At 41.2% G+C, this 26,520-nt stretch overlaps 1 protein-coding gene across 4 annotated transcripts in view; it reads right to left on the bottom strand.

Annotated features, from left to right (window-relative positions):
* Positions 1 to 26,520, bottom strand: part of GRIA3 (glutamate ionotropic receptor AMPA type subunit 3) — a 141,809-nt gene that overhangs the window by 23,194 nt on the left and 92,095 nt on the right. For 3 of the 4 annotated variants that reach the window (NM_001112799.2, NM_205215.3, XM_040698747.2), the window contains exons 8-12: positions 25,457 to 25,561; positions 24,060 to 24,167; positions 22,667 to 22,873; positions 12,709 to 13,085; positions 5,031 to 5,229 (exon numbers count right to left, since the gene is read on the bottom strand). In NM_001112799.2, the coding sequence (NP_001106270.2) occupies positions 5,031 to 5,229; positions 12,709 to 13,085; positions 22,667 to 22,873; positions 24,060 to 24,167; positions 25,457 to 25,561 (996 nt within the window). Of the gene's footprint in view, positions 1 to 5,030; positions 5,230 to 12,708; positions 13,086 to 22,666; positions 23,718 to 24,059; positions 24,168 to 25,456; positions 25,562 to 26,520 lie in introns of those variants that run through there. The other variant, XM_015278198.4, reaches the window with a different exon arrangement.

Consider the following 26,520-nt stretch of genomic DNA (forward strand, 5'->3'; position numbering starts at 1 on the left):
GTTCTGTTCTTTAAAGTCCATAAACACAACCACACTTCAATATTTTTGTCAGGCATTTGTTATGATCACCGCGTTGTTTTGCTCGATGCCAAGAACACTGAAGGCTTAAAACTGCTAATCATAGTTTTATCCGAAGGCAAAAGAAAAACATTTGTATGAATGCTGTGCTGGAAACAAGTCCTTCATCTTTTCTAGCAAAATACAATTTTAAATTAAAAATCAAAGAGTTTAACTACAGATGAAACCCTTTGCACTGCAGGTACAGAGTTCACAATGGTGGTTTTAACAGGCTCTAATGATGGTCTCAATACCATGTGATTGCAGAGAATGCATAAGAATCACACAGCAGCTCTTGGTTTGTAATTCAGGTTTTCTCCTTAACTACACTGCTTGCTGATAGCATTTATTTCCCTTACTTCTTGTCTTACCATAGCCTTATCAGAGGAAAGCAATGAGCTCTTTACCTTATAACTGGTGTGTAATATGCTAGCACTTCAGAACATACACGTGTCATTACTTTTCCCAGAAGTAACCAGGGAGTGAAAAAATGAGGCCAATCATTGGGCCACCCTTAATATGACATTCCATGTCTTAAAAATGTATGGCAACAAGTTTTTATGTATGTATGAAGTCTAGAAATACATACATACATACATACATACACACATATGTATGTATGAAGTCTGAGATCTGAGCCTGAACTGGAAAGAATCACTTTTAGAGAAAACTGCTGAAAATGAACTTCAAGTGCTAAGTGCTCCTGCAAAGAGTAAAAGAATGGTATAGCTTTCTAGCACAACATCAATTTAGAGAAAAATACTGCTGAGGTGTCTGGTAGGCTATCCAAATGCAATGAGAAGTGAAGCGTTCCCACAGGAGGCACAAGGAAAGCATATGTAGACTCTTTGGTGTCCTCAAGTTAACTATTGCTCCTGGATGTCCTGAGGTAATGGAGAGTTTAACTTCAGCTGTGAATTTCATACAATGTTGAAAAAAAAAAAAATCCTAAAAATAATATCTGAGGTATCCAAGCTGTGTCTGAAGGCTGTCAGCCTGTTTGAATTCTCCAGGCACTGAGTCTGAAGTCTTGTCTTTATCAACAGCAGGAGCAATGTCGGTGTCGGACTCCATCCCATACTAATGAACATCAGTGCCAGGTAGCAGTAAGCAGGTGTAACAGCAGGAACCATCATATCCGAAGGATCTCTGGCCTGTCTGATGGAACTCCTAACAGCCCAACAGCCCTGATAATTGATGCCATTTCCAGGAGAAAAAAATTAGGAACTGACTTGAGAGCAGCAAGTCATTTCAGCTGAGGCACTGGGGGGCTGTCGGGCAGCAGAGTTGTTTTGTCACAGACAACCTTGAAATTATTGCTGAGGAAAATACAGAGATCTAAAATAAAACAGGAATACTTCGAGGCCTCCTTTTTTCTCTAATTTCAGGTAAGAGTGATTAATGGTGTGAAATGAGTTGCCTTCAATTTTCCACAAGAAAGAGAAAGACCTAATGCAAGATCTTGAAAAGTACTACCAATGTCAATATTTCATCCTCTGAAGTCTTGTCACATTAGATAAACCTCAAGGACACCTTCTGAAATTTCAGGTTTCCAGTAAAGCATAGTAGCTGGTCAGCTGCGTTTGTTGATGATCAGGCACATGCTTTATAATATATCTTAGAGAAGTCTCTCAAAAGCCTCTTAATGCAGTTATCTGCTATCAATTAGAAGAAACCACAATAGATTGAAGATCAGTTTCTATTTCCAAATGACTAGAAACACATTCTCACATTTCTTCAGTAGTTTAAATACAGCCAAGCTTACATAAGAATTACTAATTGGTTATAAAGGTCACACCTTTAGAATGTATGCACATTGGAGGTCCGAAACCTATTAGACTGTGGCATTAGACTTAGGCTGAGTGCTGTATTTGGATTAAATGATGTTATACTGATTTGATGAGCTGCTCATACATGCTGAAGCTTTAATTGAATGTATTAGAAGATGTTAATTCTAACAGATATATCCTTAGAATTTGCAACATCACTATCTGTTACTGCTTTCTAGTATTGTCCTTTACTGGCTTGCAGGAAGGAAAAAGAGGCATTTTGTAGCCCTTATTTGAGACTGTATGTGAATAAATATTTAAGGAGAGGTTTTTCTCCTCTTCAGTATGGATGAATGCCCTTTGGAAGCCAAAATGGAATTGATGTAATCTATTGACTGCTATTTAACTGCCTTTATAAACTGATCAGTGAAAAACATAAAATGTTTCTGAGCAGAAACAAGAAACAACCATAAAAATATAGGAAGGCTCACTTGGTTCTTAGATATACTGCAAGGACAAATACCCTGTGATACAGACAGTCACCAATGACTGAGGAGAGTGAATAGTGACCGTTGTGAAAACGTTACCAAAAATGTGCTTGATTGTTTTAACTGAGAGAGCAATGTCATGCCAACAGAATTCATCGTGCATGCTTGAAACAGCAATGTTATATCTGGCTGTAAGCTACAGATTTTTTCTTGCTGTGACCAGTCTGGCACCTTTCACCGGCCAGCAGCAGACATTAAGATCAATATATGATCAGCATCTTTCAGAAATAGCTTCATGCCTCTATGAAAAGAAAATGCCATAGACGCCTCTTTATGGGATCTTAGACTCATAGAATGGCTTGGGTTGGAAGGGACCTTAAAGATCATCCAACCCATGGTGGCCATGGGCAAGGACACCTCAGAAGGGGAAATAAGCATTACACCAAATCCAGGAGAACCCACAGCTCTTTCGGGCTCAGACTATCACTCCTACTGGTGCTCTAGCAGTGGTAAGAGAAGAGCTCACTGGGAGAAGGTCAGGGCTATTTCAAGTTTCAGCTATCATTACCACCTTATTAGGTAGCTGATAAAGGCTGTATAGTGAAGTATTTATGTGAACATACACATTTAATACAAGGCAAATTTTTTGTCCTTCTCACATCAGCTGAAGAAGACTCTAGTTATGACAGTTCTGTGGCTGCATGGCTCTATTCAAATTAACTACTCTGCAAAAAGTTAATACTGCTGAAATTATGTTGCGTGCCTTGAGAATGCCAAGAAGAGACAAGCACCACTCAGGGCCCATTCTGGCCCACCTGGATCCCACTGAGTGGCATCACATCCCACTCCATTGGCACTGTGGATCATCTCCCTGCCTTCCCATCCCATTCCCCTGTGCCTCATGGAGCAACTGACTTCTGACAGATCATCCTCCCTCAAGCCCTGCTTTCTTCAAGCACTGGGAGAGTCATGGCTCATCTTGAGACTGTTAACAGCACGACAAAGCATTCATACATTTACTAGACTTTGTAGATTCTCACAAGAAACACTCATTCCTTTGATTGCACAGCAAGAAGGGACTGCCATGTTATATCAAACTAATAACTAAATGAAGAAAGACATACAATAATTCTTTTAGAATTAACAGTAAAGAGATATTCAAAGGAAGGTGGTTTTTTTTTCCACCTAAGAACACTACAGTAGCTGTGAACAGCACCAGTATTTCCAATCAAGTTGTGCCACCTTTTGTGACAGATCCACTCAGCTCATTTTTGCCACAGAGATAATAGCACCTCAGGCTGATAATTAAACAGAATACAAAATTTTACACACTGATTTCACCTTTAGGAAGATCAGTGTTAATCTCGTAAGATTTTAATACAAAGAGAAGATGTTGTTAATACATCCCCCACCATTGTTAATTAAGAACTAACAAGTACTCATCTTTATATAGTGACATTACATCTAAGTAAGGCAGAGTACAAAAACTTCACAAAATAGCTTTGTATTCACTGCTAGCTTTTTACATCAAATTTATACACCAGTGCATGTGTGTGTGCAGTCTTTTATCCACGATAGAGCTATTCATCTTACAACATCTCAGCCTTTCCAGTCTTTACTTGCTATTTTCATTTGAGCATGAAGCCTAAACATTCAAAATCTTAAGTAAATTCAAGGGGCCATCAGTATTTAACCAGTTTACAGCAGCAAGGTTTTATTTCTCCCTTTTCCCTCACACTTGCATCTGACCAGTATGCATGATAGGCAATAATTAATCCTGCAGCACTGACCACTTTTCTATACAAAGAATCATTGCCCTGAATGGCATTTGATTGGCACTGCTGAGAGAGAGCCAGGAGCTTCCTGCAAGGGCTGAGTGTTTCATTCATCCTTGGAAAGGCCAGAAATAAAGAGCTTTTCAGGTCACAACATTTTCTGATACAGAGGGAAAAAAAAAAAAAAAAAGAAAGAAAAAAAAAAGCAGTCTGACGTCATATTTAGACATTTTAATGACCCCCCTCTGCAGTTCAGCTTGTGGTTTGGCAAGTGAAGAAAGAAAGGATGATCTTAAATAAATGTACATCTTTCCCTGCCCTCTCCCCTTCCCAGATACTGCAAACGCAGCATTTCTGTGAACCAGGTGAACACACGATTGCGTGCTGGGGTACAAAAGTTTCCCTCCCTCCTGGCTGATGCAGTCGCAGTCACACAGGTGAGCAATGAAGAGACAGCCACAGAACTGCAGCCATCAGTGCACACAGAAATGGCAACACAACCTTCTAACCCCTGCTCATTCTGGCAAGTAAACACCACTGCTGGATGCCATTAACGGCTGCCAGCTGGGCAAACAGAACAAGTAGGTCAAGACAGTCACTTCTCCAAGTTTTCTTTGCTAAATATTGTGCACAACTGCATTATTGCTCATCACACTGAGGCTCAGAAACTGGTGTTAAAATCTGTTTTCCTGCAAAAGCAGAGCTCAGGTTTTCCATCTTGAGATGCTTCAGGTTAAGCAAAACTAGCAGTTTTTGATAAAATGACATTTGATATTGCACTCAGGCTTACCCTGATTGCACAAAGCAGCCTTCATCAGAGCAGCTTTTACAGACAGGGAGAAACAAATGACTGAACAGTGGGGCCCCGGGTATCAGGCTTGTACATTTTAGAACATCTCTGATGGAGATATAAGATAACTGCTTTAAAGCATGCAACTTACTCTAAAGAATTCTTTGGTTGAGCCTGAATCCAAAGTGCCATAGGCTATCTCAGTTTGCTTAGCCAGATCCTCTGCGCTCTCTATGGGAGACACCATCCTTTCCACCGTAAGGAAGGCAGCAAGATTAGCAGTGTAGGAAGAGATAATGATGAGAGTGAAGAACCACCAGACTCCTCCAACAATTCGCCCTGAGAGAGATCTACGGAAAAACACAGATCATCAAATTTCTTCAAATACATCCATTGATTTATTCATTTGTTTCTGGCGTAGAACAGAAATTCACATGCACAATCCTGTTGTCCTGATCCTCCGGGCATCTGTGAAGAGACATGATGAGAGCTAGCTCCTGAAGCCCTCCTTGGGAGGGCAAATGGGCATGTACCTGCTCTTAGCTAGCTACATGCTCCTCAGCCTTTTAGTGAAAACAAGGACAAAGAAACAGGTTCCTCCAAGTCCACCCCATCTGGAGTACTGGGGAGGAGTAAGCTCTCCTGACTTCCTCAGGCTTTTGCCAGAAGACTTTCATCTTCTCTTCTCTGCTTGGCTAGCCTTTCCCTCTGGCTGGATTCACTTGCTGTGATACACGAACGTTGCTAGCTCTTTGGAGACCGACCAGCTTTAAGGAAGAAAATACCTTTTACTGTATTGACTCTTAAAATGTAAGAAGATGCAAGAAGACATGAGTAAGCATCCAAATGAATAAAATACAAGTGATCCAGTATCATTTTCTCATCATGACCTACCAGGAAGTAAAGACTGAATCTAAACATTTAAATGAGGAAAGAAGCTGGTTTGCTTTATGCTAATTAACATTTGCATGCCTAAAATCTATTGTTTCAAGACAAGCATATTCTAGCTTTATAACTACCAGAGCAATGTAGGAGGAAGTAGAAAAATAAAGATCGCGTTGTGAGTTTTGTTTTGTTTTGTTTTGTTTTGTTTCTTAATGAAAATAACATAAAGACTTAAAAGCCCCATACGTATTAATATAAAATTACAAAATACTCACTGGTCAGGACATCTAGATTGTGTAAAGCAAGTGAACATCTAGCTCAAAACATCTTTGTGGGGCTGAAGAACACCTGCATTGCTCTGCTCAGCTGGGTGGGGAACTCACTGCTGTGTGCATTCTTCAAACACAACATATTGACCAGGAAACGTTTCAGGAGCTGACAAAGCTATTTCTTATGTTTTCCCTTAATTCTTTACCGATATCAAAGATGGAAGATTCAATCCCAAATATGTTAAATCCAAGGAATCTGGGTGCTGCAGTTCTCAATTAGTGCAAAGGAAAGAAATAGAAAACAAGAAAACTCTTACCTGCTTGTTTGTTTCCTTCCAGCCCCTCAATGCCACCCCCAGACAGTGGGTACAAGTTGTCCTACCAACAGATGGAGACAGGAAAAAAGAAAAAGTCTGGTGCCGGGCCCCCACCCTGCCCACTCGAGGGAGGTGAGCTGGTAAACTGCCTAGTCTTGGCCAGAGCCTGACATCACCTGAACCATGAAAAAATCCCATTAAATTAATAAGAAACAAACAAAACAAGAAGAAAGAAAGAAAGAAAGGAAGAAAGGAAGAAAGGAAGAAAGGAAGAAAGGAAGAAAGGAAGAAAGGAAGAAAGAAAGAAAAAGAAAGAAAAAGAAAGAAAAATCCATCCAACATTAAAAGAACACGCCAAAGAAAAATATTACCAACACAATAAAAACAGAGAGCGCAGTCTGGAATAGGTTAGAGGAATGTGGAGAAATAAACTACAAGGCAAAAAAAAGTAGTTATCCACTCCCTTCTTCCCAGGAACTGAACAGCAGTTCCTGCTGGAAGGGCAGGTTTGGGCTGGACCTGTGGGTTATGGCCTGCTCTGCTTGCCTGAGGCAGGTCCATACGAATGTGCAAAGTTCAGGTGGTTACAAGGCTTAAGGAAGCCTAAGGAGCAAAGCACCACCTCTGTCCATCAGGAAGCAATGACTTCTGAGGTGAGAATGCTGTGAGAAATGGCCACTGCTCTGGCCTGCATGCACTTCCTCAGGACAGGACCACACCTGATGGATCTTTGCCAAGCACATGACGTTTCCCTGTCTGTCCCAAGGGCTCCTGGGGGGATGAAAGGCTTTCAGGTTCCAAGCTGGGGCCATGCTGCAGCAGTGCTATCTAACTCAAGGCTACTGAATGATTGCAAAGGTAAATTCCAAAATACAAATCCAGAAAAATGCAGTAAGATAAGGAATCTCTCTACCTCACTCTACATTCATGGAACATATCACGAGAGCATCTTCTGGGATTTTAGAGGTGGTAAAGGCCCTTTCTGGCCAGCTCCCTTACTAGCTAGGGGCTTGCTTTAGCTGTTTCATAAAACTGGATACCCTACACAACAAACCAAACTTTCATGTAAGCTAGAACTTAATTTTAGCCATCCACACAGCAGTGCCTGCTGATCTCATTGAGTAAGGCTTCCTTTGAAGCCTAGGCACAGACAGAGAGGAGACAGACACCCTTGGAATGAGATTTGTCTCACTTGCTATAGTGTGGGATAGATCTGAAGGTGCCCATCTGTCTCCCATGAGCTTGGAGGGCCTGAGACGCCTAACTAGAACACAGTATATTGCTTTCAGATGTCTCTACGAGGTGAAATTCATCCCTCTTTTGCTCACTATTTCACTACATAATTTCCAGCTTCAAGATGAGAAAGACTTGAATTTTTCCTCCTTGCAGCAAGGTTGACAGTTTCAGAGCAAGACTAAGGAAATGAAGCATCCACTTGCACACAGCAAGACCAGATTCATCGGGCACCTCCAGGTTCCTGTGGCCCTCTTACTTTACAGTAGGTCTTGAAAGAGGAAGATGAAGAAAAGACTTGACAGGGTGTTTAGACAAATCTAATGGAACTATCAGTTAAAAAAAAAAAAAAAAAGGCATGTGTGCATCCTCCCTGTGGTTTCCCTTAGGAAATGTCATACTTGCATCAGGAACTGCCCCTTCTGCTTGAAGCACAGATGCATTGCTGGGGTGAAGATGTGCAGGAAGGGAAGCATTTTCCAAACCACTGTACCTGCAGTGCCACACTGCTGTAACAACAAAAAGTCTGTGTAGAGCTGCATGTTCATACAGCGCATTGTAACACAGGTGAAGGTAAAAATATCTTGCCCCCAAGATGGTGCAACCTGCATAAAGCAAGCAGACAGATACAGGACAAAATACGGAGAACAATTGAGAGGCAGGGCAGGAGGGCATGGCTGGGTACCTTGAAGAAGACACTTCCCCAAGGTCCTATATGCAAGAGGGCAATCTTGCTAGGTGAGGACCAGAGCAGTTCTCGGAAGAGTTGAGGTCACTTGAAAGAAAACTGGATGTCACTACACAGCTCTTTCTCCCACGGGCTTCCAATGAGCATGAAAAGGAAGATAGAAGAGTTGCTGCTATGAAGTGCCTTGCTATAGTTGGTGTCAAGCACAGGATGCAGCAAAAGAAAAACAAAACAAACTACAAAGCTGACTCTGAAGGAAGGACAGACAAACAGACAAAGACTCAAAGAACAAAAGCACAGTTGAGTGTGACCTGGCAGCCTCCTTTTCCGAAAGCACCCCAGTTCCCCCCAGTCCATCTGCTGATACGAAGACTCCTTATACCCACTGCAGGGGCTGGTGTGGAGGGATGAGGGAGAAAAAGGGTTAGTACATAACCACCAGTCAGGCAATAAGAGAATACTTGTTTGTTTTGTACTGTGAACCATTGAAATGTTTTTCCATTACTCAGATAACAATTACAGAAAAATCAATCACAGCTTTTAATACCAGCACCACTTTTTCTGATGAAGGCATACCGGTCCAAGTGTGCAGTGTTGTAATTTAAAAACAAGCAACTAATGTTTTATCCCAACGTGCTATTTTCCAAATTACTTCAATAAATCAATACGTTGCACGACATCATTTTAAAGTGAATTAGACTGTTAACAAATGAGAGGAGTAACAAAGCCTTGATATAGCAGAATTATGACACAATTACCAAAACAAGGTCAGACGGAAGTAAACAGGAAGAGTGCATACCTTGAGAGGAAATTTAAAAGGAAGCATGGAGTCAAATGAGAGCAAATTAGTAACAAGAAGAGACAGAAAACAAACATTCAAATTCACATTCCGTTTCCAAGAGAAAAATACATTCAAACAGCATCTCATTTATTTATCAAAATAGCTTGAATTCTGTTTCTACTCATGGCCAGAAAACATCCTTGATTTCCTATAACAAGCAGAAAAAAGCTTTTCACACTACTTAATTTTTAATTGGGCTCTTATGATCGATACAAGATGGGTGTTATATTGACAAAAATATTTGAACAACCTCAGTGCAAAATCTACTGGTTGAGACCCCCTTTTCATTCTGAGCACATAACCTCTGGTGCCCTGTATGTTAGGAGCTCAGTGCTTTGCTCACTAGCCCAGCAAGCACTCTGCCTTCCCTGCTGGCCCCACTTGGCCAGGAGGCACCCGCCTGAGACAGAACACAGTAAATATCAGCATCTAAAGCTCTGCCTTGAGATGCTCTGTTCTCTCATCATAGGAACTGGCAGGGGGAGTTTCAGAAGCACACAGCTCTCGTTGCCATTCCAAAACTCCCACTAAGTCATTCCCATGGTCTTTAATAGGAGTCTCCTTCTGCTACAAAAATAGGGATCTAGAAATATATTCTCTTAAATGTCCAACCTCTTGCGATAAGTTTTAATGAAACCCCCTGTCTTTTCCTATCAGTAATTAATTAATCTAGCCTCTTTGTTCTGCGTGAATAAAGAGCAAAATTAAAATATATGGTATCATACAGATTTCAAAGATACTGTTCTCCGAACAGTGTTACAAATTCGACTGTTTTCTCTTGATTCCATTTGCTGTACACATTTTACATTAAAGCAAATTTAATAATCTGCTTTTGAGCCATCAAAAGTGAATTTTCAATACTTTAGCTCACTAAGCAGAAAACACAGCAGCCTTTGATAGCAGAACAAAACCACTGGAACAAATGCTGGTTCCATCGCAGGATGAGCTAACCACTATCCTTTGGCTGCCTTCTGACTCAGCTGAGATGACTCCTATTAAATACAGAGAGGAGAGTACAGGGATATATCCTCTGGAATATCCACACAGCATACTCACCGAGGACAGATCTAACTAGTCATTAGATGTCACAGCTGTTCCACACAAAGGCAGCTGAAAGAGCCTTTATCAGCAAGTACAAAAGTGATCTCTCCAGACTGCTTGTCGGCATCTCTCTACAAGTGCTGTATGCTCTCGAATAAGAAATTTATTCAGACAAAACTCACAATGGAAGAATGAAGCCCCTTTTAATGGCAATAAAATAGTATGAAACATTCATACAGTCAATGTACTGTGAATGGCATAACCTTACAAAGATCCAGATTCAGAATGGAATACTTGGGAATAGTTTCTTAGACGGAGAAGAAATTTGACATTAAATAAACCTAAATCAACATATCAGTCAAAGGAATGGTGTTTCTGGAATTGAAACTAAGGTATTCAAACTCCCTTTTTTTTTTCTCTCTTTTTTTTTTTTTTTCCAGTAACAGTGCACATAATTGCCTGGAATCTGTTATCATGAAAGATAACAAAATAACCGGACAATGTCTTCTAATGAGGACCACGTACTGGTATTGAGTTAAGAACTTCTGATGGACAGATAAAATAAATGGGTTTACTGCTAACTCTTTTTCTGTTAGGTATTTCCAAGGCACTTATCATGTTAGTATTGAAAAAAATAGAGTATGTTCCACTTGTTATATAAAGTAAATGGCCGAACATGTCAAAGAGTCACATGAGAGCTTAACAAAAATCCTATGGACTACAATTTGCTGTCAATAAACAGACCTAGTGGAAACAGTGCAATGCCTGCAGCTTTCCATGTGATGTCCCAGTGCTTATTTCCCGGTCTTTTATATTGGGCACACACATGGTCAACAGCAATTTAAATGCTAGCACTACTCATCACCTTTAAATGCAGAAAGAAAGGCAAAGTTTCATTACAGAATTTGGGAATAAAGCAGAAACACAGTGTATAAACACGAGGAGAAGGCTGACAGCTACAGCGAGGCAGCACACTTGGAACACTGGGAACTGTGAACAATAGTGCAGGGTTCTGTCCAGGCAAAAAAGCCACGTGCGTGCCTTATATAGGATATACGCATCTGTCAACTACATACGGTATCTAACTGCTGCTATCAAAGCTTTTAAAGCACATGAATGACTTGCATCAAATACTGACAGGCACATGCCAGTATCTCTGAAAATCCTGGATGTTGCTGTAATTAGATCTAAGTGTGCAATAACCGCAACCTTAAAGAATCATTATTACATTCTAACTGAAAATCTTGGTACTCTCCGTGAAACTTCATACCATGAGATTCTGGCACTTGTTGCAGTGAGACCATTCAAGAGGTCTTCCACTAATCAGCTGAGAAAAGCCTGGTAATTTTGAGCACAAATGTGGAAATTACCAATGTGCATTTTGAAGACAAGCATTAAATCAAAATACCTGTCTCTCTTGATTTGACTAGCAACTTTTTTATCCTGTTCATCCTGTTATCCTGCATCCTGTTTGTACTACACAGGCATTTTAATAATTAAAATAGCTGTAAACTGGATTTAAAATTATTTTCATACAAAACAGAATTAATGTTCCATCACTAAGAAACTACATGTAGGTAATCTGACTGCTTATCAAAGGCAAGTCACCAAAGTATTTTAGCAGTGTATGTGTAGAAGCGTAACATATATACTATTCAAAAGACACTTGAGGTTTGCATTGTTCAATTAGAGAGAACTTCACTATTCTCTGGTGGTTTTCAAAGTGCTTTTTTGAAAAAGAAATACAACTCCACAATAGCTAGCAGCACTCTGCTAAATTGGAACTAATATCAAACATACTTTACCAAAGCCTTATTCAGAAAGACTGTCTTCATGAATAAAAAAAAAAATATGGAAACTGGCAATGCTTATTGGACCACACTGACTATGAGCACAGGGATGATGGATTAGACCAGATTTAAATGACGACACATACAGGACAGTAATCAATAGCTGATAGACAGGTGCACATGCAGATCTGAACATATAAAACACGATTGTAAGCAAATTAGTAATAAATGAAAGGACTGGTCAAGAAGAACAAAACTAGAGAAATCAGGTACAAAAGAAAGCAAAATAAACAAACAAACAAACAAACAAACAAACAAATAAATAAATATCTAGCAGAAGCCATGACAGTGGTGATCTTTTAAAGTGCTGTTGCATGTGACTTTAAAAAAATAAATAATTCTTATTTTGCAAAGCATAATATGTTTTATGCATCAAGGAGATGACCGTAAAATGAGATATGCAGCAAAAACACGGTAGCCCTCCAAGCATTGCTGAAAACAGAAAACCCTATGCATTTTACAGCCTCAACATGGTGTATATAAGTTTGGCAGAAATGCATAAACAGCATTATAAGGCAATGCCACTCACACTGGAGGTGACTGTTAGCAAACATAGTGGCTTGATGATGATGTTTAGCACTGAATGAGATGTCTAAACAAAAAATTTAGAATTAAAAATAAATTTGAAAATGGAACATATATGCACCATGGCATCAGAAAATGACCATAAAATGCAAAAAGGTGATGGAGTGATATGAAACAAACCTTGGAGAAATATCGCATCCTTGCTGCATAAAGGCACCCAGGGAAAACCAAAGGCTGTTAAATATTCCAAACTCATTGGGAGGATCAGGAGGATTCTGAGGGTCACGTGGTTCTTCACTGCCGTCTTCCAAGTGCCATTCATAAGGGCTGAATCTGCTGACTAGGAAAAGAACTACGCTGACGCCAATGTAAGCAAAGACTATACACATCCAAATTTCATAAGCCAAAGGATCCAGGAAAGAGAATACGCCCGGTTTAGATTTCTGAGGCTTCTTGATCATGATGGAGATTCCCAGGCTCATAAAAGGTTTGGAAAAGTCTATGACTTCTTCTCGTACCAGTGTTATGGTGAGGGGGGCAACAGCTATATCTGCTCTCTGAAAAGGGAAAACAAGGCCAAGTTAGCTACAAAACAGTTGCAACATAATCACAATCTAGAATCTCAGGTTAATGAATCAGATGATGAATTACAAGAGTGAGTAGGAAGCATTTTCTTTTCAACCTATTTGGCAATCGCTGAATTTGATTCAGGAATATGTGCTATCGACAGAAAATTATTAACAAGAAAAATTACAACCAAATCTGTGCAAGGGCCTCAAAAGAGAAAGAGATAGGTACCAATGTGTATTTATGTTTCTGTTCATTTAAAATGGATCAATAAACTCTATTTCAACTGGACAGTGAAACTGCAATTGAAGTTGTACTTTTCAGGATAGTGTATAGGGTCTATATTCCACATACAGAATGTAATTTTTAGTCCAGTTCAGTCATAAACAGTGTTCAACACATAAAAATATAATTAAATCATGGGGGGGGAGGGGGGGGAAGGAAACTATTGCGTTAAGGATTTCAAATGTATGTAGATTGTTTGATGGCTTTTTAATCTTTTTATTTAGGAAAAGTTGTTTGACATTAATAAATTTTCAGTTCCAGAAAGAGAAGGTAAAAATAGTTCTTGGGTCAGTGTGAGAGCATGTCCTTCCTTCTTGCACAAGTGTGTCCTTGTATACCTGGTAGACATGGCAACATGGCAAGCACTTTCCTTTTGACTTCTATGTCATTTTCTGGTAACAGCCTGTATCTGTCCATCTGTCTTGAGGACTCTGGACAAATTATTTGTTAGTTATATTCGGATGCTTTCCTTTTCATTCTACCAGTAAGTTCTGTTGCCTTACTGATTAGTCCAGATAAACCTAACATAAGTAATTAGTCATGGAATTTAAGCTGGATTTGGGCACTATAATTCCTATATTCCTCTGAAACTTTACTACAATAAAGGAAAGATGATGGAAGGATAGTGGGGTGATAGGAACCAGGCAACCTGTCCCTTCTGTGGTCACTAAGAGCAGTAATACAGATCTGTGAATCTCTGAGAAGTAAATAGCCTAGATTATCTGGGGAAAAAGCAAAGTGGTATTTTTCTATATTATCTAAGTCATTCTGTTACCCGGAATCTCAACTCTACAAATCCGCAATATAGACCTTGTTCTGAGGATGGAGCATACGGAAGCACAATCTCATCTCATTGCATTGTCATTCACCAGGGCAATTTGCAATGAGATAATGTCTGGAACCAACACCCTTTCATTTCAGTCCTTATGTTTTTCCTGAATTCCAAGGGAAGGTAAGAATGTGAAGTGAAAATAATTAAATAAATCAACAAAAATTACTTAGTTACTTGATTAAAAGCAGCATTCCATAATGGAACTTCAGTAAACATATAATTGTGTCTGTATTTCTATACCAGATTCAAGTCATGCTGTTTAGACAGCCTAGCCTTGATTCAGCAAAGTACTCAAGCAGGTGTCAGAAATTGCAATTTATGAAGAGGAGACTAGAATGTTAAAATAAAATCTAAAAAAAAGTTATTCTGCATTTTAAGAAGCAGCTTTACTGCAAGGGTCCATAGATATTACTCGTAATCTTCTGCCTACTTTTTAACAGTCTGTAACTATTCATGATGTCGATTCTCTTAAAGATGGCCTTCCACTGATAATTAATATATTCAGAAGGAAAAAGTGATTCTTAAGGAAAAGCTTAACTTACCAGTAACTAAATCACTGTACACCTTTTTAAGTCAGACTTTTGTTTCCATCTAGTGAGTGTGTATGTATTTCTGACGGAAAAATAAATCCTAATTAAGTAGAAGTTTGAATATAATTTAATAGTAGATGTTAATAAGAAGTGATTAAAATCTGTGCCATAAAATAATTTAATATAGCTTTATGTAAATCTGATGTTGATATACTCAACCTTCACCAAGATCTGATTTCCTGATCTACTAAGTTGTTAAGTTTTATTGTTTTGTTTAGTTTTCTTTGTGATAGCAGGTTTTAATTTAATTTAATTTGAAGTTTAATAAGCAGAAATGGCGAAGCCTTTTGTAAAGGCAATCTCCAGCTCTCTGTCCCATACTGTGGGACAGAGCCTCAGCCCTGGTTCCTAAGGCACCCGTGGGTGCTGCACAGCTGAGGCCAATGGCAGCCCTGCTGGGCCTGCCTGCATTCCCCATGAGCACACACACAATCCCTAGGCTTCCTCCAGTCCCTCAGGAAAGCCTCCTAACTGTCTGCACCTGCATGTGCAGATATAAGGGATGTGTACAAACTCATGGCTTGGAATAATCAAATAAGCCATGTCCACACATATAAGGAAGCCATTTGGAAACCATGGCCCATGGTGTACTTTGCTATAGCCCTCCTCAGCTCCTTTAGACATTCATGCGTACCAGGACATTGCCCTTCCCCTTGAGTGACTGCTTTCCTTGAGGAGAAAACCCTCACTCAATCTGTGGTTGCTTGCTGCAAAAATCTATGTTATCGTGGCATGCATCTAGAAACTAGAAGTGCCAGTTGCTTTTGGATGCTGGGTGTTTACTGACTTTGCAGATGAATGAGTTAATAACCGAAGTAATAGAGAGACCTGAGGGAACATGGGTAGAGTGTAGGGAAGGGACTGGATGATTCTGCAGCTTGCTCGCTGATGAATTCTCCCCAAACACATATTTGTCTTTTAGCTATTGCTTACTGAACTGCTGTTAAACATTAAATGTCTGCGGTCAGTATAAGATACACACAGGACATCTGTTTTAAATGCAGTCAGTGTCCACTGCTGGCTGGAAGACTAAGCACTTTGACCATGGCTACTGTATTTCAAGTTGAACTAATGAGGTAATTACAAATTAATCCTTATTAGAGTGAGCTGAGTGGATGAGGACCTCTGCAGAACCCCTAGCAATGACTGCTCGAGAAATGGAGCTGGGGTGGGAGGCAGCAGCCCCCCCGCCTGCGCGACGCCATCAGCCATGGGACAGCTTGTCAGGCAGGAGGGGCTGGATCAGCCATAAGTGCCATTATTTGCTGTAGCATTTTCCTGGACTCAGAGAAATTTAATTCTCCCAAAGTAATATATTAATTGCCAAAGGAGGCATGGTGGAGTTCTTCCTAAGTGCTGATGCAGCGAGCAATAAAGTCTGCATCTCCTTCATGAGCATCTGGGTTCATGCAGGATGCTCGTGTGGGGTCTTTGGGATTATAGAGCTGTCAGTTCAGCACTGACAAATCAGTTTTTAAATGCCTGATTGCTACCATGTCCCCATTTGTATCACAAAGCATGAATTTCTTTGTAAATGATTTTAAACTACATTAGTATTAGCAGAAAGATAAATACCTATTTTTCTAATACACTTCAGCCTTCCTGCTTTCCCACTGTTTTGGTAGGCCTTCAGTGTATTGGGAACACCAACAAATAAACATCCTCTGGTCTTCAATGAATACAACAGCAATTGTTTTCATCAAAGGGAGCCAGCATGGGTTCAGACATAGGATCTCAGGAAACCATCCACAACTCTGCCACTGAAAGCAGCCCAGCAACAGTGCAGCACCTGAGCCTGGTTCCCAACTATTAGTTACACCAGAGAAGTTAAAATAAGAGCACTCGCTGCCTATTTATCTAGATATATAATATTAGAAACGGAGAGCTTATGAAGAGCTCTAAGCACCCCCACAGATCATTAATAACTGCAGCATCGTTGTGAATCTCTCTTCTTATTATGGCTGCAGATAAGCAGAACCCATAAAAATTGAACTAGATTAAAAATAACGCAACAGAACTGCAAACATGCCCTTCCCTGTGCAGAGTTGGAGGGGGGGCAGTTAAGAACCTCAACAACTGAGCTTTGCTAATCACTCATGACTAATGGCGTTTCAAACATCATCCTCACTGCATTTAAGCTGGGAGAGAAATGTCATGGATTCCTCTGAGGCTTGTTCTGTCTCTGCCTACCAGTGTGGGAGGACGGATTTAGGGAGGACATGCAGCATGGAGTGCTGCCCACTCTGCTCAAAGCCGACCCCAGGGGGCTGCGTATCTGAAGGCTCTTAAGGGGAGGGAGAAAAATACAAAATGGAAATATCCCTCCGTGCAGAGAAAGAGAAGTGATAAGATGTTCCACCTCTGTAATCCAAAAGGTGGGGTGGAAATCTGATTACAGCCCTGAAGATGAGTTTCACTATCTTCAAAGACACGCACTAGAGGGAGGAAGAGATACTAGGCAGGCTCCTGCTGGTACACGTTTCTGGTTGCTCATGCCTCTAGAACTGAAGAATTCCTTCACTAGTGTGTTGCTTTCCAAGAAACTTGGCACTGGCTGCACTCACTGTGCAGCCCGTGCTCACACCAAAACAGAGGTACACTGTGCCTGGTGCTCACTGCCCAATTTCCATTGGGAGCCAATCCCCCAGGCACTCCAGAGGTGCTGAATGCTTCTGAGATGAGACTGTGCTGGGAAGACGGCTGACTGCACAGCATAAGACTGTCAGTGCAGGATGTCAGACAGAGCAACACTTCACCTGTGGTGCCTGATAGCTACCTTGTCAGTGGAGCACACTATCCCCCGGATATCAGAGTGTGCTGGGAGACCAGGCCAGGACAGCACTGTGTTTCTAACACACTTGCTCACACTTACTTAGGAACAACAGCTGAGATCTGTGCAGCAACATGCTGCACTGAAGTTGTACTGCGCAATAGCCAAGCCATGAAAAAACTCATTCTATGGTGTTAAAACTGCAGTTGGCCTTGCTTGCCATAGTTTGTCGACATTAAGTGCATTCCTTGTCCAAAACAGGCCTAATGTTCCTCCTGAGGTACTACCATTGTCTTCTGCAAATAGAGACAAAGAGGCAGGTCTGCTTTCAGCCTGTGCCTTTTGCCTGGTGTAGTGCAGCTGGAGCTGGGAGCCATGCTGGGTGGGCCTCACCCTGGTCAAACCAGCAGGGACACTCTGAGGAGTGGCATCAGCCTTCCCCCAGCTGCTACCCCAAGACTTTCCATGGCAGTCATGGTCTTGCTGCTGCAGTGAGAGGCAGAGTGTTTGTGCTGTGGGCCCAGCTGGGCAGAGACAGGAGCCAGCAGCCTCTCTCCAACGGCTGTGGAGGCATTGCAGCTGGGGACCGCCTCAGCTTTACATCCCGGCTTCGTTTCTTGGTGATGTTTTACATATTGAAAGGTTCTTACAAAGACCTTCTGTCACCTGAGGGGAGTCTTACGGGCTGTAAGGTCTGTCCGCTCTTCCCACTCCCAGAGCATTTGTAGCTACAATTAAGAGACGTGTTCAGCCTACTCTCAATTAGCCTCAGCGACGTGAAAGCATCAGGCCCGGGGAGGGAGCTTTCCCTGGCGGCACAGTGAAAGCAGAACAGCGGCGTTCTTTGAGAGGGGAAGGAATCAAAGCCTGCACAGGAGAGGAGAGCAGTGCCAGGGGCTGGCGGCAGGCGGGCACAGAGCCCCGCGCACAAAGCCCTGCTCCAGGAGGGGCAGCTGCGGTGCTGCTGGCAGAGGGCAGCTCATTAGCGCCCACTGGGGAGGGCAGCACCTGCCTTGTTGGTTGGGTTTAAAGAGCGGCTCATTCACAAACCGAGAAAGGTTTAGCTGCTGTAACTGCGTAGAAGGCAGGTGTCTGTCTGATCAGGCCCAGGACCTGGGGTGAGCTGCACCAGGATGTGCTGGGATGGGGTGGTAGTTTGTCTAGGGAGATGAGAATAATTCATGTCTTAACAACATGCTGTTTAGCTTCCTTAATAAGCATGTACCATAGATCTTAATGGGGAATACAGCTTGTGTATGGCAAGTTTTAGGTTTGGACGGGAGTGGGATAAAGTGGTCCTGGTGCTCCCTGGTGTCCAGAACCTAGAGCTCACTGGTGGCTGAACGAGACACCATTCTCCACCAGGAACGTCTAAAACGAAAAACATTTATAGATCTGGAAACTCTTAAGTGTTAGGTGAACGTAACTTGATATATTTCAAATTTCAGTTAAGAATTAAAAATGCTTTTCTAAAATCTTTCAAGTCTCAGTTAAGAATGCAGAATACTCTTCTAAAATGCCCAGGAAAACAGCTCTCATGACTTACTTCGCTATTGTCAAATATTTCCATTATGTTTTAGAAGTTTCTCTTAGTTTAAAAAACAGTAGTGCTTGCATTAGCATCTCTGTCAGGATTTCTGGACCCTGGGTATGAAGCAAAGCCGTTTGGGGACACCTGCTTGGCCAGCACTCCCTGCATCTGGGGCTGCAACCTCGGTGCTGCCAAGAGCAAGTCCTGCAGTGCAGCCAGATTTTCACACAGCCTGGTGCAAAGCATCACCAAAAGGTCCAAGCAGGGCCAGCTGAGGTCGACCTGGCTGACAGCACAGGAGGCCTTTGTGCCCTCCAGCCAGCCCTGAAGTACTATGGGGGACAGGGGAGGGAGAAAGTCTCCACGGGAAAGTGTTTTAGTGTGCCTGTCCCAGGTGATGTGTGGCTCCTGGGACTGCCCTAGTTAGCTCCATTGGTGCTGAACTCAGGCTGGCCCTGCACTCTGTCAAGGCTGTGCTGGCCACCTGGGCTTGCAGCGCTGGACCACCCCCATTCCTCCTCTCTTTCTCCACATTCTCCCTACTCAGACCCCTCCTATGCAGGCTCTGGAGGCTGTGAGGACCTGGCTGCACCTTCCCGGCTGCACGCTGCATCCCACAGGAAGCAGGAGTAATGGCAATAAAGAACTGGCACAAACTAAACATTAATTACAGTTAATTAGGGTTTTGGCATTAAAGCTCCCAGCCACTCACTTCCTATGGCTGTGCTAAGAGCACTTTTAGGAAACGGTTGCCTGCATGAGTCTATGCAAAGAAAAAGAGCACAGTTTAAAAAATACTTGGTAAGACTTCCCAGCAGTGTGGGCGGCAGTGGCATGCTTGTTGGGCCAGGAATGTTCTGCGTTTGACAGATGAAACACTTGAGACAAACGCAATCAAAAGATTGTTTTCTGCCACAGCTCAGTTCAGCTGCTGGGTAACTGGTACCAAAACCAATCAGGCCCCTTTGATTCCCCCATGTCTATCTTCTATACATGCTAATAAAGGCATTTAAAATCTAATCTCCCTCTTGTCTTCCCAAAATGGAATCTGGAAGAGCCAAATATGACAGTCATTTTGCAGACAAGGCTCACAAGGGCATTAGGGGAAATGTACAGTTTTAGATCCCTAATAGAGTTTTAAGCCCTGGAGAGATAAAGGGAAGTCAGCAATTAAATGAGACAGTTGCTCCTAATAATTAGCACTTCTAGAGTACTCTTCCTCCTCAAAGGGCTTTTTGCACATAGTTGTGCATTTTGGATACAGCTCTCTCTCAACAACTGGAGGAAAGGACCAAGGATATCTCATGATGTCGGCAAACAGGATGGGGAAAGTGCCTGAGGCGCTCCTGAGGTCTGTGCTCAGAGGCCAGAGGCTGCTGCCCTGCTAGCAGAAAGCCAGGTGGATTTCTGTGCAGCTCTCCAGCTTGGCTGCTCAGCTCAGCAGGATGGGAGCTTGCTCAGCAGTGCAGAGCCATCAACATTAACCTGGGTTTGCAGTCAAACCTCAAGGGATGCATCTGACCTTTGAATAATTGAGCATTGTGGTTAAGAGGCTTCAGTAACTGAGCTCACAGAGTGCAAGGAGGAGCTGCTGGGGGCCAGGGAGGGAAACAATCCTCAAATTTTCATTAATGGGAAAGCATGGCTGAAAACTGTGTCAGAATTGAATGGAACAGATGTTTTTGTGAGGAAAATGACCACCATGGGCAGATTTGGGGTTGTTTTAAAGTATGGTCAGCAGTGCCTGTGAGGCTGTACTTCATAGGTGTGAGCAGGTGAGAGGTGCGGTTGGACCTGAGGGCTCAGTCTGATGCTCAGGAGGCAAGCTCTGAGTGAGGCTCATCCCAGGGAGCTAGGGAAGAGGCTGCAGTAGGGAGCCTGCTTATCCAAGCAAAGGCTGGGTTCAGGTGGCCCTTCATACAGATGGATTTTGCACTGCTCAGCAGCTGCACAGGCTAATCCTACTTGGCTCCCATCCCAGAAGCAGTAGCTCGTATTGCACCTTTCTTCCTCTGGCGTAGATGGTCCTTTTGCCCTGGCTGTTAGAAGTAATTTTAGATTCTCTTTGTCATGTCTTTAGTGTATGATATGATTTTTCTTTTAAGTGAATAAACTGTTTCATTGCTTGTCACTTGCAAATATATCAAAAGGACCCAATTACGGCTAATACTCTTGATATTTCTTGAACCGCACACTGGGAAACCAAAGGTTTATGTTTTCATTGCAATGCAATTATGCTTGAAACCAAACTAAGCCTATCCTTCAGATGTTCTTAATGTACTTGTATTCTCCAGGAAAGGAAATACTGTTTTCCCAAATCACAGAACTGAGGCACTGGATGTTCAAAGATTTGGATAATGTCAAACTTCAATGCAGTAGGAAAGCAAAGATACAACCCCAGGATCCAGAGCCCTGTTTACATTCATCAATAGATTTCCCTCTCTCCTGTTAATACAACACCACAAAATCATTGTCATTCACATAAAATATTTGAAGTCAAATAGGCTATAAAGTATATTATAAAGGATTAGGACTCCAGAGGAAAAAAAAAATTTGGAAACCTAGCAACTACTTTTAAAAAAGACCAATTCGTTTGAAAAGAGTTCTCTCACCACACATTTTGCAAGAGATGATGATACAATGCTGTTGTAGGGACATTTTGAGGTGACTTTTAGAAACTATACTCATCAAGGGAACAAAAGGGTGTAATGGAAACATTCACTTCTGTACAGATATTTTTAATAAAGGAAAGCTTGTTAAAAATAAACTGTAAAGAGGATTTGGGTGGAATCACAAATCATCTCATTAGCATTTGGGGAAAAAAAAGCAAAGATGAAATATCAGCTTGTAAAGTCTTTTCTGCAAAGCCAACTTTCTCCCCCTTCCATCTGGCTTATTGTATCAGCATTCCAAAATTCGCATTTTCAAAGAAGTTTCTAAAATGGCAATTCCAGACTGTTTTTCTTCTTACTAAAGAAAGGAATATACACCCAATATAGAAATATAAAGAGGAATATAATGAATTAGATCTTTTTGTGTGTGTGTCTGACAGTTGATTTTTAAAGAGGAAAAACTGTGGGTGGTTTCAGGCCTGTATTGCCTCTTATGCTAAAAAGCAAGCATGGTGCTGAGTCTTTGGTCTCTGGTCAAACAAAAACTGACCTCAGTGATCTAACAAGGCTCAGCATCATAAGATCACACCTTTAATGTTGGGGGAAGCCCCCATCACTTACAGGACTGATCGAGAAGAAGAAGATGTGGCAAGAGCAAGAGCAGTGCATGAAGGGCAAACTGGAAAATCTGCTTTAGATAAGGAATTTGAAATTTTCCCAATGCAAATTTCAATGTTTTGTGGAATCTGATTTGGAGAACAGTGATAAAAAAGTGGCACTTTCTTTTAATGACATGATTAGAAAGCTAGGCTATAAAAATGGCATTACAAAGAAATATCTAGAATTTTAAAAGTGGTATTCAAACAGATTATCTTTATTTTGCAGTTTATTAACTTCGAGCATAACTTTTCATAATAAAGAACATGAAAATGAAGGTTAAGAGAAACTTACCCCATAGACCAGTTCACCCACCATGCCATTCCATATCTTAGTCTCAGGGTCCCTAGCTCCATATTTCCCATCTCCAACAATTGACAGTTTGTATTTTATTCCAACATGTTTTGCTATTTCAGAAGCTAAGTCTACACAATATCCTTCATATCTCTCATTCCCTTCTAGTTGTTCATGGTTTTTCTTATACATTACATATGGTGATTCCTTTGAAACAAAAGTAAAGATCAAAAGTCTATGAATGTAAAACACAGCTTTAAAACATACAAAATGAGAGATGTTACGATCCTTACTTTATATTAATGGCAAGTATTTACAATATTTCCTACTTTGTTACAGAAATTAGGCAGACAGACTTTCACACTTTAAAAATCCTTGGCATGATCCTACAGTCAAACATACTGTAGATTTTACTGCTAGTATGGACCCATCGAAGACAACAGGACTATTCCACTTTAACAAAGTTGCACCATTGTCCACAGGATTAGGCCTCATTTTTTAGGTTATTAGACAGTCAAATAGCATCACTGTAGTAATAATTCAGTTTTTAGTGTTTATAGAACATACCCAACACTTGTAGCAGCAAAATTATTTGCTAAGTCACCCATGGCCTAACATGGAGCTCTGATGGGGATATTTTCAAAGCAGCCTAAGGGAAGCTAGGCTAAAATCCTCAGCAGCATTTTTTTTTTCCCACTAGATTCCCTTAGCCTTCTTGGAAAATTCTGGCTAAAATGCTGATTATATTCTTGCTAACTTCATAGGAGTATAAAACACATTATTTCAGGAAAGAGCATAAAACTGGATCATGCTTTGTAGAATCGTAACAGACATAAAAGTTACAAACAATACTACACAGAACACATTTGCTAGAAGCAATGGGACTAACACAGGTATTGCTGTTTATGAAACACATGAAGAGCATTACTCCTTTGGAATTTCATGCGTATACATAGCTTTAATCCCAGTGCTAGAGCATTTCCAGTTCTCTACAGGCTTCACTGTACCACCCTTCCTCAGTCCACAGGGGTTGAGTTTACAGAAGCCGTACCTGAGTGAGGGGTGGAAGATTTGACCCTACAGCAGGAAGGCCAGATCCTGCCAGCAGTCACATACATGCATAACTTATGTGAGGCATTTGATGGCATTCAAGTGTCTGAGAAGCAGGAAAGCACAATGTTGAGCTCAGTGGGATTCCTGTGAGTAAACTCAAGGATATGCATAGAAGCTTGCAGTGTCAAGCCCTCAGCAAATCTCTGGCATATACTGAACTTTTCAGTCACTTGAAGTAACACAGTATTCAACACGAGACTCCTGACAAGGTGTTTAACACATCTCAGGAGCCGTGCATCTTATTTCCTAAACACAAACACACTAAGAACATTAAACTTACCAGGATGGTAGTGACTACTATGGTTCTGTTCTCCACGGATGAAGTGTCATTAGAGGGCAGCTGATCTAATGTTGGCACAAATCTTTCATATTCATTCCAATAACCAGCCTATAAAAAGGGATATTGTTAACCTTACTACATATATTTACAAGGACTTTGGTGCATGAACTTGTAACAAGAACTGTCAAAACGTATGGTTTTATAACATCTAGTCAGGATCGCATTAGTTTTCATAGTTACAAACCAAATCAAAGTGAAAATACGTACTAAATTCTCACTGTCTAAATTCACACTGTTATGATACCTGTGGAATAAACTTCTCTGTATCCACAGCATAAGAACGTGCTAAAGACAAGAAAACACTGCAAAGCACTTTGAGTCAAATTATTCAGTTTTGAATTTTTTGTCGGTATTCTGCTGCAGTTCATGCAGTGAGGACAGCACCTGCAGACGTGCCTGAGCGAGCTTCAGAGCAGATGCACAGAAACTGTTAGCAATGCAGGCACAGCAGCATAATCCTCAATGCAGATTACAAAACCCTCTTGGAGTATGAGGTGACTGTTTGTCAGCTGGCTTGCGCTGACCTTCATGGTGCTGTGGCTGTGTTGCTATGCTATTACTATACTAGTTTTTATATTTCTGCACAGCATAGCAGTAACATGTCTGCACTGTAAACCCAGCTGAGTGGCTGGGTCGTGTCCAGAGGTATTTTGTTATCAAGTAAGTGCAGAAGAGTTTATAGAGTCACGCTGGTGACTAAACACGTTAAGTACCTACTATCTCTGAAATCAGGGGGATGATGTGTCTTATCTACTCAGACTCATCACTCAACACCCCTGAGAACCTGCCTACCTAATTATTTTTGAAAATTTGCCCTAAATTGCTTTATAAAAGGCAGTCACGCCACTTAGCATCTATACTTTATTTAGGAGGCAAGAGAACAAGCAGTGAAAATCCTAATTAAAACCCAAATTACTTTCTGTTAATTTCAGAAAGTTTCTAAAATGCACTCACTCCAGTTTCACTATTGCTCTGAGGCCTCTTATGGAGAAGGGAAAGATGGAGAGGAATTTAGGAGGTTGGGCTGAGCACAAGGACATAACAGCAGGCAGTATGCTCAGCATAAAAGCTCAAGGTGGCTTCTAATAGAAGAAGTGGGGCTAGAACTTGAAATGGAAACCAATGAAGACATTAAATAGGATGAGTGATATGTTTCAGAAACAGAATAGAACAAGGTTCCTGGGATAGGGAAGACAGCAAGAAGGCAAGGATTCCTCTGGGTCTTATTTTTGCAGTGGCTGTGCAGCATTCTTGAGTTCCATTAGTTTGCTGGAATATTATTATCAGAAATATTACTTCTGAAGATATGAAATCTGAATGTATATCTTGAAACTGACCTTTCTTGATCCAGAAGCTTTCATTTCATACACATCAATTGTGTAATTTGTTCTCCGCCCATAAGTATCAAACTGGATATTCCCTGTCATTCCTTGAACTTGCACCTTAAGGCAAAAAATAGAAAAAAAACATTAATAATAGATTCACTCTATATTTTCCTCTGTTAGATTTGCAGGAACTCACTAGCTGTAGCATAATTTTTATCTGTATAAGAGACCTGTAGCACTTCTGACACAGACAGTGGTATTCATAATAAAGAAGCCCTAATTCTCTCAGTTCCAGCCATACATATCCTTTGTTAGTGAGTACTCTGCTGGTGACTCACCACTGCAGAGTGAGTTGCATTTAAGTGTAAGTAAGTGAAATTAGCCCTGCATGCATGTTAAATATAAGAAAGACTGACTCTGCCACACTTAGTCATACTAGGTTAACTGATGTAGAAGGGAGCATCAGTGAGCTACCTGCAACAATTCAATGCTATTAAAGCCCTCACAATATGGCACAGAGTGATTTGTGATATGGACCAGAATTTCATGTCGTTGCTCATTCTGGGAAGTGCTTTATTTTAAGATCAGTCTCAGCGTAGGAGAAAGGAATGAGTGTATTTGAATGAACACAGACAATTGTCTCTACTGCTTATGGGGTTCTGGTCTCAATCCGGATGGATGGGTGTATAGACGGTAAGTCATTATCATTACATACTCACATGAATCACTTTAAAGGGAAGTATGAAGTAATTTGTTTCAAAGAAAAAAAATCTTTCTTATTTCCCTGTATGAGAGTGGGAGGTACTTCCATCTATCACTTACTGACGCTGGCATGCTCTCATCTCAGGCAGAAGGGGTAACAGTCTGAAACTGCAGTAGGGGTAAATTAGCTTCCATATTCAGCAGAATGCTTTAGAAGCTACAGAAATGTGTGGTGGATTACTTGTCAAAGGGAAACTGTGAAACCACAGTCCCTGAAGATGTTCAGAGCTGGTTACTGAGCTGTTCATTATGCTTTAGAGATGGTACAATTAAATTTCTTATGATGGACAGGGAAAAGCTACATAAAAAAAGTT

This window comes from Gallus gallus, chromosome 4, assembly GCF_016699485.2.
Source record: "Gallus gallus isolate bGalGal1 chromosome 4, bGalGal1.mat.broiler.GRCg7b, whole genome shotgun sequence".
NCBI classification, from domain to species: domain Eukaryota; kingdom Metazoa; phylum Chordata; class Aves; order Galliformes; family Phasianidae; genus Gallus; species Gallus gallus.